We start from the raw sequence: 15,282 nt of genomic DNA, 5'->3' as shown, positions 1-15,282 counted from the left end.
AGTGAAGATATCCGTCTTTTACACTTTCAGCAAATCAAGCACATGGAAGATCAGGATAACATGTCTGGTATTGAACAACTGACCCTCTTTATGTATCTTGACTTACCTAGCAGCACAGACATTTTAGTCATGAGCTCAATCACGAATTTTCCCTCTGAATTGTAGAGCAAACCTAATTCAGAGATTACTCCATGACTGCAGTTTAATCTTCTGTGAGCAGAGATACTTACACCTGTCCTAGTTTATTTACAGCAGGAAGCATAGCAGATTGACTAAATTAGTTTCTATCAGTAGGTCACCTGAGTGAAGCCATTTGATGTTTTAGGTTCACTTGGGTTGGACTGTATAAAGTTTTATACAAAAAATGATAACTTTTCTAAATTTTGTCTGTTGCACTTCTGATAATAACAAAACGAGACAGTAATTTTCTTTCGTCTGCACTGACATTTACACATGTTTTAATCTCTTTATTTACATTCATTGCATTTTTGTACGTATAAGAGTCATTTAAAGTATCCATAAAGAAAAACATTCAGACTCAGCAGGCTAACCCACTACATAATCCAACAAGGGGATGCAGATACCTACTTCATGTCGAGCTGGGTCTACACACAATCTGAAACCTCACAGTCAACTTTCCTGAAAGCTGGGACCTCCTCATTAGCTTAGCTTCAAGCCCCTGACATGAAGGACAATTGACCAGTCAAGTGAAACTAATTAGGGCAGTTAAAAGCCTCCCATTTCAATCTGAAGCAGAGGCCAAAGCAGTATGTTGGGCATAGTATCTTATGCCTCAACTACCAGGACCCTTCTTTTAAGCCTTATAGATCACGATACACAGAAAACGTGTAGGTGGTTTGCTCCTCATGAGGAACTAGAAACAAAGAAGTATAACAGCACCTCTCTTTTGGCCCCAGCCTTCAAAAAGGAAAACATGAAAAAGGAACAGGTAAGGAGAGCTGAAAAGGAAAGAACACTAAGGCTCCAGGATCGTGACCCTTGAAGAGGGTGATCTCTTGAGGAGCTAGGATACCTCTAGATTGTCATACTCAAAATGAGTAAGCTCCTGAGGGCATATACCAAATACAAATTAAACTTTTAAAATTCTGAAAAACTGTATATATCTTACCATATCTTTAAAAAATGGTGGAGGTTTTATGTAAATAGATTTCTGATCCCAAGGATATATATTAGTCTCTGGCACATGTAATGAATTCCAACGCTTATTTCCATGCTAAAAAAGGCATAAAGTAGATAAATACATTATTTGGGGAAACAACTAAAATTGTTTGCATTGTCAAATATACACAAGTTGACAAAAGAAAAATAAAAAAAAAAAAAAAAAAAATACCTCTATTTTTGAATACACTTCTTTGAACATAGCTGGAAGAACATGTTTAGCTTCAACTTCCTACAAAATAAATAAATTCCAGAATAATAAGATAAAACCATTTTCATGCCATGGTGAATTCAACATAAATACCAGTTATATATAGTTACCTGAATTTCCTCCCTAGAAGGCCATATATCTCTCAGATATACATTTTGTCCATCCTGTCCTTTACCTTTAAAAATAAGATTTTATTATGCACTTTATACTCATTTAACATCCTCTGTCAGTAGAATCACTTCAAAAGCACCAAAATTTGTTTAAAATATTCATTAAAGAATTAAATTTTTTCATACAACATAATAGTCATTATAGTACTAGAACATGTCAATCTGCAAAATATTAAGTCAAATTTACATTTATTATAAACAATCCAATTAGATTTTACTTTATAAGAGATAAAAAGTGCAAAAGAGAATGTGGTAGATTTTCAGTTAACTGGTTACAGAAGACTAATCCAATGCCAGAAAAACAAATTGCTTATTGATCTAAAAAGTATACAAAATACAATTTACATGAAAATTACATAAAACGAAAATCGGTTAAGTGAAACCAAAGGAGAAAAATGTCCTTCAATTATATGATAATCAAACACATAATTATGGGCAGACATTTTTTTTTTTATTGAAGATGATGGAATGCATATCAGTTTTCATCAAAAAGGATGGAATGCAAATTAATATCAGTTTTAAAATAAACCTTCTTTTATCAATACTTATGCAAAAAACATGATTAACATAAACTAAGCTATAATGATTTCAATACTGCACACTTGTATCTAACAAGAAAGGTAAAAAACACAAAGTAGTTTAGCAACAAAAATAGACTTTTCTGACAGAAAAGTATTTACATCTAATCTAGATCTGCATTGAACCCATAATTTAGAGCTTTATTTCAATTTAAGATATCATCTATTAATACCTTCTAAAAAGGGTTATTATAAAGGTTCAATGTGAAACTGAATTAAATTGGCTTCTACAGTGATAAGAACAAAGATGCTATTAAATTTCACTTCTAATTTAGAAAAAGTTTCAAGAATAGTATAAATCTGGAACTATGCATATTTTGTAGTAAAAATTTATTTCTATTAAAAAAAACAGGAAAAAAGAATTTCTATGCTATTTTGACAATCATACTTTCATACACAATTACCATGCATATGATCAAGATAGTAATTTCATAATGAAAAACATGCTACTGAAAATCTGCAGCATCCCATTTTTTTTGTAACAAATTAGTAGAACACACATTCTTAAGTTCAATTTAGAATAGTTAGTGGAAGAATAATAACACTACATTTACAATATTTAAAGAACTAAAGCATAGTAATTTCTATGTATTTAAAATAGTTTTATAAAAACAAACATGTATATATATTTTCCGATTTATGAACTCAATAATTAAAACTTATAAATATCCTTGAGTAAACATACGTATATCAAAATAATTTGCCAGTTAAAAACAGAAATTAAAATCTATTAAATGTCAATAAAGTATACAAATGTAATGAAATGCATACCAATCGGCTCATTTTCAAAATCAATATCAACCCTTCCTGCTAAAGCATATGCTACAACAAGAAGAGGAGAAGCAAGATAATTAGCTCTAGTATGAGGATGAATTCTTCCTTCAAAATTTCTGTTTCCAGACAGAACACCACAAGCGACAAGTTCACCCTAAAATTAAAACATATGACAAAAGACAATTAAGATAAAAGACATATGACAAAAGAAATTGCATAATTCATATTTTTCACATTCACAATTTTCTCACTGTTATAGAATTCTCTATATTATTTGATACAAAGATAAATTTTATAAAACATTTTAATAGTTCTTTACTGTTACTTGTAAATAGATAAATATAAATATTTCTCTTATGGTGATTATCAAAATAAATTAGTCTTAAGCTTTAATATATTTCTTAAAAATATACAATTTTTTTGCTAGAAAATTAGCTAATTTAGTTTAGATTTTAGATTAGTATTTACAGAAGTCACAGTCTGAATTACAGAGTGTGTTAACATACAGAATAAGTTTAAGGCCATTTCATTAATGTTTAAGGTGTAAGAACTTATTTAAATGTTCAGTCTAGTGGCCTTTTTTTTTTTTTTTTTTTTTTTCCCATACAGTTTTCCATGATAGAAAATCTCTTTATAGAATTTTCATGTACATATTTCTGCCCACTCCTTTTTTACTACTTTTCTCAGTTCATCAATAGTAGTAGGTCTGCGTTTAAAAGGGCTGTTTTCAGAAAACTACGATACAACAGTCCATAGGTGAAATGAAGGAGAACTTCACAAGAGTACACTGAAAAGTTTATACACGCAATTTCCATTGTATCAATCTTTTCATAAAATGCAGTGTTAGCTTTTGAAGCATGACTGGTAGTTTTGCCTTAGCGGAAAAAACCAATGAAATAAAGAAACAGAAATTCTGTATATGCTGGCAGTAAAATGTATTTCAGAAAGTATGTATGATGAGTTGATTTTAACATTCTTACCCACATTTTTTATTAATTTCCACTACATGAAAACCTGTAAAGAGGTTATCACACATGGATACAGTTCCTGCTAGACGGCACTTTTCCGAGAAACGAGATTCTGATAGAATTGGTTTAAACAGGAGGATTCCTAGAAAAAAGAGGACCGATTGAAGCAAAGTCCCATCTAGCTATGGAAGAAATGTTGCGGTTACGTGGGATTTTTTCAAACCTGACCGAAAATGTCTCGGGTACCGGGTAGAGACAACCAATCAGACAAAAGTTCTGCTTCTGAAGGATGATGTGATCCCGATTTGAGCGATAATCGATTACTGTTTGGCGTTCAAGTCTTTGCAGTAAGTGAGAATGGTAACCTAACTACGTGGGTTTCCTGGAATTGTGCGGGTTCTTAGAATTGTCCCTTTCGACGTCAAGTCCCGCGTAGCCGAAATATAATGTGATTGGGACCTAACTGTCATGATCCCCTTACTGAAACTGTTTTTGCATTTACAGAACAAGATTTTGTATAGCCTTTTCTTCTTGTTTTCGACAACAAATAGATTTTTTTTTTTTTGCACCCATTTAAATAAGCCTGTTTTATTAAAAGCACAATGCATTTCCATTTTTGTCTGGCTCAATGACATTCACAGAGGGCTTAGCAATATTTTCTGCATTTAATCACATGCATTAGCAAAAATAAAAGTGAACATTTTGTTTTTTAGATTTATTAGTCATAAATCTATGATATCTTTATTATACCTATAGGTATATTTGAAGGCTTTGTAACTGATTTCTGTACAAATGGATTTTCAGACGCTACCAGAGGCTTGATTTCAGAAACATTAGACAGTTCAACTTTCCTACATATTCAAGTAGAGTCTTCTTTCCATGCAAAACTAGCTGATGATTTTTTCTTTCCATTTAGAAAGATTACTAATTTTGCTTTGAGAAATTTCAACAACATATCTTTCACAATAGTTGTGAACTGTAAAGTAACAATATTTCTCTTCAGAAACAGCAAAAAACATTGATCCAGAGTTTGTTAACTTGTGACATTTTACACTTTCGACTTTTAAATTTAAAAGTAGCAAATAATACATCTCATTTTAAGTTATATGCTGCTGCCAGAAATTTTTGTTCTAAAATATTTTAATTCTTTTTAATCCGTTACTGAAATCATTCTAAAACATGCTATGTCTGATCACACTTATTCCAATCTTTAAAATTACTGCAGGAATAAATTATTTAAATTTATTCCTAAGTTGTTGTTGAAAGTAAAATTAAGAAACAAATGGCATTGGAAAGTAATAAGTATTCTAACAGAATGTAATTAGAACTTTTGGCCAATTCACAAAATTATAATCAGTTAAATATGTTAATTCCAAGAAAAGAAGAATTTTACTTGATTTTCTAATACTTCAAAATGCCTCGATTATGCTAGAATAGTGACACTGAAATACACAAAATATTAACTATATGCATTTATATTCATATAAACTGCTACATAATCAGTTTATAATCATGACAACTTGTACTTTATATAAATTGTCAAAGAACAGTAGAACATAAAATGAAAATTAGCAATTAAAGATCTTTTGTTAAAAATTTTAAATACAAAATGAACACAGCAATCCATGGTTTCAAGATGTCATAAAATAAAAGGTTACGTGAATAAGTTAATTAAATACGATATCCATGGCCAAGTTAACACAAATTTTTTCCATATCGTTTTCATAATTGATAGGTATAATTTCCACTGCTATAAGGCAATGACACTGAAAATGACATTTACCCCACAGCAACAATGCTTGAGCATACTCTAATTTGAAAAAACAAGCAATGCTGACAGTGTGCAATGTGCACTCAAAACAAAGTTTTGCTATTGATCTGCTTGGACACAAATCTGTTCTGAAGTGGCAAAACACATTTAGTCAAACAGACTAAATATGTGATAAAAAAGGACAATTTGTGCAACCTTTCATCTTAGAGATATGGTTATTGATATTATGGCAAAGCACACTAGAGCTATCTGCCTAACAGGAGGGATGCCTTCGTGGAGCACTTTCTAAGGGAAACTGGCTCGTATACACGTTACATATGGGGAAAACCATGAAAACACCCATGCAGCCAGCCCGTTCGCGAGATTCGAACCTCGGACGGAACTACCAGTGTTCAACGACTTTACCGCTCGGCCACTGGCGGGCGCTTCATCTTGGAGAAAATTGTCGATTGAAGAACATGATTATTTAAGACCTTTTCTGATGGGGTTTGTGAAGGACCAAGGGTATGCACATCCATTATCTGTAATACTGATGAGCTCCAAGAACACAACAATACCTTGAAATCCATCATATCTAATATGCTTCACAACTCATGGATGGTGTTGTTTGTTGTATCCATGTTTCCTGCATAACAAGTGATGTGCACATCAGATGTTTGTGATTGAAATTAATGCCATCAGAACTTTATGAGTTTCTGCAACCATCACAAAAACAGAAAACTACTACTTTTGCGCTCATCCTGTATGCCAGTATATTATTTCTTTTTAATAAAGAATATTTCATTAGTTAAAATCCTCTTAATCACGTTGCTTTTCCAATGCTATTGAAAATCTATAAATAAGTTATTAGAAAAGTACAGAAGAAAGTAAAGCTTTTTAGATAAATCACAGAACACTTATTTTTTGCAAAGTATACACAAACACCAAAATTAAATGCTCTGCAAACAAAAACATTTATTCTTTCTTGAAGATAAAAAAAAATATTTTAATGTATAACTATACGAAAATTATTACCCAAAAGCTTTAAGCTGAAAGAAATATTTTTCCAACAGAAAGGAGCTCATCACTTCATCCTTTTGTAAAGTTCCATGAATAAATGCAAGCACCTGCCCATTTCCAATTGGGAGATAAAGTTTTTACCCTTAATTAAATTACATCTATGTATCAGATTCTGAAGTACTCATATTCTTGAAGAGGTTAATAATTAAAATTTATATTAAGGACTTTAGACAAGAACTCAATATTATAATATGAATCTGATTGAAAGAAGGACAAAAGCAAATGACTGAGATGTACAGTGATGAAAATATGAAACATTATTTATGTAAATTTTTCAAAAGTCGTTCATGTGTAACTAAACTGCTGCCTTTACTTGCTAAAGTGCTTAAGCAATAACTGAAGTTTCCACAAAAATACTACTAGTAGGAACTAACTTTTGTACACTACTGGCCATTACAATTGCAACACCATGAAGAAAAGCAAATACAAAAAAGATATTTATTGCATGTAAACAGTATGGCATTGAAGACAAAATGATTAAATTTGTACACGTTTTGGAGATTTACAAGGGTGTGGAACAGCTGACAGCCCTGGCAGCTAAAATGGCTAGGCATGGAGTTAACTGGGCTTGAATGACAGAAATGGGCAACTCATTCCATGCTGCTTCAAGTCTATGCCATACTTCAACAACTGTGTTAGCTGTAGAGGGGTTGCGGGCCAGTCTTTCGTGACCAGATGTTTTCAATGGGTGACAGATCTGGAGACTGTGCAGGCCAGGACAGCAATCGAATACTCTGTATATCGAGGAAGGTCAGAACATGACATGCAATATGTGGTCTTGCATTATCTTGTTGGAATATGGTGTTTGGTGGCTTCGAAGATAGGGCAGAACCATTGGACGTAAGATACCAGAAATGTACCCATCTGCGTTCAAATCAATGTTGATCCAAACTAGAGATGTGCGTGTTGTGTAGCCAATGGCTGCCCAAACCATCACATCAGGTGCAGGGTCCCTATGCCAATATCAAATGCATGTGCGATCTCCTCGGACACTCCAGACATGTATATGGCCATCAGAACGTAGAACCAGGACTTGTTTGAAAAGCCAACATTGTGCCACTCCTGTACCCAGCTTTGTCATTTGGCACCATCTTTCTCTATGCTGCACTGTCAAGGGAAGCCGAAGTAATGGTCACCCTACTAATGATAGTCCACGCACCTTTTGAGCTGATTCTGTGCTGCAAGCATGCCCATTTCCTGACTAGTGGTCTGTGACGTGGTCATATGGTTTTGCAGGGCTGACGTCACAATATGTCTGTCCTTTCTGGCATTACCAATGAGAGGTCGATGAGATACTGCATGATGTTTAGTATGACCCTCAGCAATCCATTGATTCCATATTCGCACGAGAGCGGTTGGATGACGACCAGTGGCAATATCAGGGAACGATAATCTACACTTTCGATAAGCAACAGTTCTGCTTCTACCGAATGTCGAAACTTGCTAGTAAGCATTTCCTCTTCTTATTCGAGGCATAACAATATTCTGAGCAAACTCCAACCTCACAAAGCACTTTAAGAATGTGAAATCCACTACACAACTGTTCTTTTATGCAGTGCTCCAGATGTCGCTTCTTCCTCCTCCGTTGTCTAAATGTGCTGAAATACTAATCATTTGCATATCCCAACAACTTCTTCCTTTCATGTGATTTTGACATTTGTCAGATCATGCCTTCTTATTGTTGCAATTTTAATGGCCAGCAGTGTATTTGGATTAAGTGCTCTTTTCATGGAAGTTTGCAGCTTGGGTTTCAAAGGCCAATTTGTTGTTCAATCTAACAAAGTCAAACCAATCACAGACATCTACATATTGTTTTATAATAACTACAAAAATGCATAAATTACAAAATTTCAAAGGGTGGTTTTAGTACACAAGTTGCAATGTACAAGGGATTTTATCAAAACATTCTGTCAAATATAATCCCAGTTAAAAAAATTTTCATCACTGGAATATATTGCTTTAATTTCATTCCACAGGACTTTATGCAAAACTACAAGGAAAATAACAAATTAGAATGTGAGAAAAACATATTTTCCCAAATCACTTTCATAATGAAACAGTATATAAAGAAGAAAAATATTCAGTAACTTAAGGTACTACAGCATAAAAAAATTAATAATTAGATTAAATAAATACCATATCTATAGCTTGAACAACACTCTCTGGAAGAGGCCCACTATTTCCAATACATGTCATGCAGCCATAACCAACAATAAGAAAACTATAAAAAGATAAAATAATTACACTTTATTCACAATAAGATTTATGTATCATTATTACTTAGATTTTTTTTTCCATTACTTTATTTGGAAAAAACAGCCTAATGCTTTTCAACCTTCCTTAGCCATTAAAACCTCTTAAATTTGTCTATGCAGGTACACTTCAAGCTTCTAAAATTATATTCTACAGAATAATAATTAGTTTATGCCTCTATAACAACGATTCTAAGTAGTGCTGAGTTGGAAGGAGCTTATTTCATATGCATCAATTGCCCTTTCCACTTCATTTCAAGAGACGCTTGACAGACAGGAATTAACTGTAACAGCAACTCAAATATTGGCAAGTCAACGTCCAGCTTTTTGCCTCATTCTGCAGTTAAATGAACCTCATAGAATAAAAACTAGCCAGCTGAAAGTATTGTTATTAAATAGGAAAAAGAGTAGTAGTCTGACAACCAACTAAATTGATGCCATTGCATCTGAAAATAAGTATAAGGCATTGTTATGCATAAAAATATTTTTATTATTTATTTAGCTTATGGCCCCACCATTAAGACAATCATTCCCGACTGCTATGGCAACAGTGCTATTTGCTAGGCCTTTTTACCCTAAATTTGTTAGATTGAATTTACTATGTTCTGCAACAGTATTCGTATTTATTATTCTTGCTAATTTTTATTACTGATAAATGACTGATATGGAACAGAGAATTACCTCAGCATCATTTATTTATTTGATACGTTAAATTTGGAAAGAAGAAATAACATTTATGGTTGAATCAAAAGAATATAATTTTTACATAAATTAACACACTAACAAAGAAAATATATGTTCTATGAATTTTTATATGCTGACCTTCTGCATTTTTTTAAATAAAAATTTAATTACAAAAATATTCGTTAATTAAGGTTGAAATAACCTGCACATTTATAGGAATAAATACCATGCTCCAAGCTGAGACCATGAAATATTAAACCAAATTGTTAAAAGTAGCTCATAAAAATTCAAAAAAATTTTACATGAACTTGACTTAAAGGTTAAAGGTTTAATTACTAAAAGAAAAATTGTTACAAGGTTAAAATAATTTAATACTTCACAAAAAATATTTCTGTAAATTTGTGAAAATATATGAAATTTTGAACTCGTAAACATTACAATTTTGCTATTAATTTAAGTTACTATTATTCCAAATATCACAACAAAACTATCAAAGCTCTTGGAAAGTTTTCAGGGAAAGTTTTCAGATGGAAAATTTTCCAAGGGATTTCAGCTTAAGGCTCTTTGAATATATTTAAAAATGCAAATGATTCAAATCTCATGTTATCAAAACTTGAAAAATTGACTTGTTTGAAATCTTTATTGACTTAAGCCAGGATTTTGTTGCATATCTTGATCAAATGAATTCAGTTAAGTTACACTAACAAGGCCTCGTTTGAAATTCTTACATAACTGAGGTCATAGCATGAATCTAGATCTAGTAAAAAGGCTAATTTAGGGGAAAAAATACATCCAGACTAAGCCCTCTCAATACTGTGAGAATCTAGCAACCTTCAAAAAGTATCCAAGTATACTATTAAGCTCTAAAAATGAAATCTTCCAATTCATTTAAATTTCCTTTTACCTACAGAGTGCAACTGAAACAAAACATGTATTTCAAAGATATTTATAAAACTTATGCGAGATGTAAATATTTACACATTTCTGAAGCCATATAGCACAGGGGAGAAAATGAACCTTAAAATATTTCAAGTAATACATACACTTACCCTAATTTTTCTAAGTATTTAATAACTCCACTTTCTTGTAAATAATAAGTAACTACACCACTTCCAGGGGACATGCTTGTTTTAATATACGGTAAAACACTCAGACCCTTTTCTACAGCCTTTTTAGCCAAAATGCCTTGAAATCAGAAGAACAATGATTAATTAAGTGGCATGGATAAATAGATTAATAAAACTTGATGAATTGATTATATGTAATTAAATAACAAAAGACTAAAAATGATTGAAATAATTCAAATTATCCAATTTAAGTGAGATAACTTGAGCATAAAATAATAATCCTGTGAATATCACTTTGATACAAACAAAATTGATCATATATTTAACTTATACCAGAGACATTAAATTTTTTAAATGATAATAACATGTTCTAATTAAACTTTTGCAACCATTTATGAATGAAAACAGATAAAATGTGAATTTACATACATTCTTTCTTCAGAAATTTACCTATTTTGAATGTCTTTATTACTATTAGAACTAAACTTTCAAGCTCCCACCCACTCCAAGGGAGAAATGGGAGGAGGTAACATATTTCAGACAAATTGCAGCTATGCAAGATCTCTAGAATTCTGTGTAGCTATTATTAGAGTAGGGATTACATTCATTAAAGTTGGCAATAATTGCAAACCAATACATTTTACATTAGTTAAAATATACATTTCATAAATTAGAAAATTTTACAAAGTAACAGTTATGTTTTAAAATTTTAAACTTTGACATTAAAATGAACTAAAAAACATTTCCTTTACATTTTTTCTAATTTATTACTTAAAAAAAATTATGGTAAATCCTTTTTTCAGATCATAATATTTTCATGATAAGTTGAAAGGGTAAAAGCAGTTGTTAAAACTACTGAAAAGCATGAACAATTATTATAGCTATGAGTTCTTTTTAATAATTTTTCATTAAAAAAGACTGAAACATAAAACCCCAAAAAATCAATTAACTGTTGTTACCTGCTCCTAACATTACAGATGGATTACTTGTATTTGTACAGCTAGTAATGGCAGCAATGACCACAGAACCATGACGAAGAAGATATTCCTTCTCATTGTAAATGAGTGGCACAGTGGTAGATAATTTTTCTGGATCTAAACCAAAGCCTTTGAATCCTACCTACAATACAATTTTATACCAAATGTAAAACATAGTTAAAAATATTACACTTATTTGAAGTGCAATTAGAATTTGAGTTAATAACAGCTCAAGTATTATTGTTTTCAATTAGATACAAAATCATGCCCATTATTAATAAGCAGAAGTATGAGAATATGATTTTGTCAACTGATGAAACATACACTGAAGTGACAAAAGTCATGGGATACCTCCTAATATTTTGTCCGTCCTCCTTTTGCCCGGCGAAGTGCAGCAACTCGACGTGGCATGGACTCAACAAGTCATTGGAAGTCCCCTGCAGGAATATTGAGCCATGCTGCCTCTATAGACGTCCATAATTGTGAAAGTGTTGACGGTGCAGGGTTTTGGGCACGAATTGACACCTCGATGATGTCCCATAAATGTTCGATGGGATTCATGTCGGGCAATCTAGGTGGCCAGATCATTTGCTGGATTTGTCCAGAATGTATTTCTAACCAATCGCGAACAATTGTGGCCCGGTGACATGGCGCATTGTCATCCATAAAAATCCCATTTGTTTGAGTATATGAAGTCCATGAATGGCTGTAAGTGATCTCCAAGTAGCTGAAGGTATCCATTTCCAGTCAATGATCGGTTCAGTTGCACCAGAGGACCGAGTCCACACTATGTAAAAACAGTCCAGACCATTATGGAACCACCACCAGCTTGCACAGTGCCTTGTTGACAACTTGGGTCCATGGCTTTGTGGGGTCTGCGCCACACTCGAACCCTACCATCAGCTCTTACCAACTGAAATCGTGACTCATCTGACCAAGCCACGGTTTTCCATTCGTTTAGGGACCAACCGATATGCTCACGAGTCCACGAGAGTCTCTGCAGGCGATGTCGTGCTGTCAGTAAGGGCACTCGAGTTGGTCTTCTGCTGGCATAGCCCAGGGAAGACAAATTTCGCCGCACTGTCTTATCGGACATGTCCCTCGTACATCCCACATTGATTTCTGCGGTTATTTGATGCAGTGTTTCTTGTCTGTGAACATTGACAACTCTATGCAGATGGTGCTGGTCTTGGTCGTTAAGTGCAGGTGGTCGGCCACTGCACTGTCCATGGTGGGATGTTATGCCTGAAATTAGATACTCTCGGCACACTCTTGACACTGTGGACCCTTCCGCGTTCAAAGTCTGTTAATTCTCGCCGTATGGCCATAATCACGTCAAAGCCTCTTCACATGAATAACTTGAACACAAATGAAAGCTCTGCTAAAGCACTTCACATTTATACATTTTCTACTTGATACTACTGCCATCTATATATTTTCATATTGCTATGCCATGACTTTTGTCACTTCAGTGTAAGATACTGTCAAAAGTCTTTAATCTGGACTCGTCGGGACTTCAGCGATTCTGGATTATCTGTTTTTCCGGATTATATATCATCAATTTAAATCTGGTAAGATATGCAGAAATTATAAAATTACAAAAATGAAACCATAACTTATGAAATAAAGAGCAATTATGATCTAAAGGGTATCAAAATTTACAAAAAAAAAAAAAAAAAAAAAAAGCTTAATATTTATTTGTTTACTTTATTAAACATTTCATTCAATGTACGTATGCGTAAAGCATACATTATGCATAGTCGAAATTAGAAAATTGCAACCAGAAAACTATTTGATGTGTATTCGTGATATTTATACTAATGAGGAATTTGATTTAAACCATATCAAAGACTGAGTACATCGAGATGAAATACTACATTTAGTAAAGAACTATAAGCCGAATAGAATAAAAACATCTGCCCTGAAGATAAGGATAGTGCTGACAGATCAACTTCCAGTCCATTGAGCGCCGCGACGTTTCCCCCCACCCCCACAGAGCAGCTTGAAATTGATAAACAGATTTCGAAACGGTTAGAAAAAAAGGATATGCCTTTACCCATTTTTTTTTTTTTTTTTTTTTTTTTTTTTTGCAGCAATTACACTTTTTGTTTGATGGACGTCAAAACCTACTTTCGCTTTCTAGATCCTTTGGCAGCTCCAGAATCGGAAATTCTTTTCGACATAATCGAAAGTTCAAGCTTACTTTTATAAAATTGCTCCAACAGTCTGCAAAAAATAATAAGCCGGATCGAATTCGAAGATTAAGGAACAACGCAATCAGCAACATTAACTGAAATAGGTAATTAGATAATTTTAGCTTAGCTTATACCGTCCGTTATACATTAAACACGCATGCGTAAACGGATATGCGCATGCGCAGAAAGTTTGTAGCTTTGAGGTCTGGATTATAGATCATTCCGAATTATGAGTTTTACAAGTTAATAATTAGATGAAAAATATTGTATTTATTGTTTTCAAATCACTTAGTTTTAAAGGCATATTAAATCTGAAAGGAATATTTTCCTGACTAGTCAACAAATTGCTTTTAAATTGTTGAGTTAGTTAATCAAAATCTCATTTAATTTGCCCAAAATATGAAATAAATTCAAAAGAAGCTTAAAATTCAGATTTCAAGTTGCAAATGTTTGAATGGAGGATCACATATATTTAAAATCTGATCACTGTATCTCAATGATTATAAATTTTTAAAATAAGTCAAAAGAAAACACCAAATAAAGATTAAAAATGAAATTAAAATAATAACTTAAGGGCTTTTTTTTTAACTGAAAAAGAATGCAATAAAGTACAAAACAAAACATTTTAAAAATACGTTAAATAGACCCAAAACAAACAATACTGTAAAAATAAGCAGTACAAAATAAGAATTCTCAAAATTAGAAACAGAAAAAACCACTAGGTAAATTAAAAGCAATGGGGTAAATAAATATTTTCAGTAAAATTTAAACCAATGAAAATGCAAAAAAGTGTAATAAATCAAAAGGTATTTCAAATCAAAAGTAAATAGATTGTAGAGTTAAAATTCTAACCCTAAAACAGGAATTGTTATAAAGGCAATATACCAAAAATTGGGAATATGCTACATGCCTTCCATTCTTTTGTATGGCCCCCTCTCAATTCTCACTTTTGGGGGGGGTGTATGTGTATGTGCATAAACTACTTTTAAAGCTTCTCAATCATTTTACTTTTAAGCAAATTTTCTTCTACAATAAATGAATTTCATTTCATCACAATTCTAACTTCTAAAATACATTTAATTTTTAACTTCAATAATTACTTTTAATTTCCAATGCTTTTTTAGCATTTTTGCACTTTCTCTGGTTTAAAATATATTTTAAATATTTATTTAGCCTGTTGCTTTTAATTTACCTAATGGTTTTCTTGTTTTAATTTTGGGAATTCTTATTTCATACTGTTTTCTTTTAAAGTATTATTTGTTTTACAGTCACATAGAAGCAAATAATACCTTGATGATAAAATAAAATAAAAAATGTTTCTTAAAAATTATTCTTTTAAATTGGATAAAATCTTGTACCTTTATTTGGCACTTTCTTTTGAATTATTTCAAGAATTT

At 32.3% G+C, this 15,282-nt stretch overlaps 1 protein-coding gene across 3 annotated transcripts in view; it reads right to left on the bottom strand.

Annotated features, from left to right (window-relative positions):
• Positions 1 to 15,282, bottom strand: part of LOC118190728 (cytoplasmic aconitate hydratase-like) — a 165,097-nt gene that overhangs the window by 87,590 nt on the left and 62,225 nt on the right. For all 3 annotated transcript variants that reach the window (XM_035361492.2, XM_035361491.2, XM_035361493.2), the window contains 7 exons: positions 11,673 to 11,832; positions 10,696 to 10,831; positions 8,847 to 8,931; positions 2,910 to 3,066; positions 1,501 to 1,565; positions 1,352 to 1,411; positions 1,130 to 1,234 (listed from right to left, as the gene is read on the bottom strand). In XM_035361492.2, coding sequence (XP_035217383.1) covers positions 1,130 to 1,234; positions 1,352 to 1,411; positions 1,501 to 1,565; positions 2,910 to 3,066; positions 8,847 to 8,931; positions 10,696 to 10,831; positions 11,673 to 11,832 — 768 coding nt within the window. The remainder of the gene's footprint in view (positions 1 to 1,129; positions 1,235 to 1,351; positions 1,412 to 1,500; positions 1,566 to 2,909; positions 3,067 to 8,846; positions 8,932 to 10,695; positions 10,832 to 11,672; positions 11,833 to 15,282) is intronic.

This window comes from Stegodyphus dumicola, chromosome 12, assembly GCF_044657685.1.
Source record: "Stegodyphus dumicola isolate Sdum_Otavi_A_Nest chromosome 12, ASM4465768v1".
NCBI classification, from domain to species: domain Eukaryota; kingdom Metazoa; phylum Arthropoda; class Arachnida; order Araneae; family Eresidae; genus Stegodyphus; species Stegodyphus dumicola.
The sequence above is the reverse complement of the archived record's forward strand: the minus strand, read 5'-3'. Positions and strand labels throughout refer to the sequence as shown.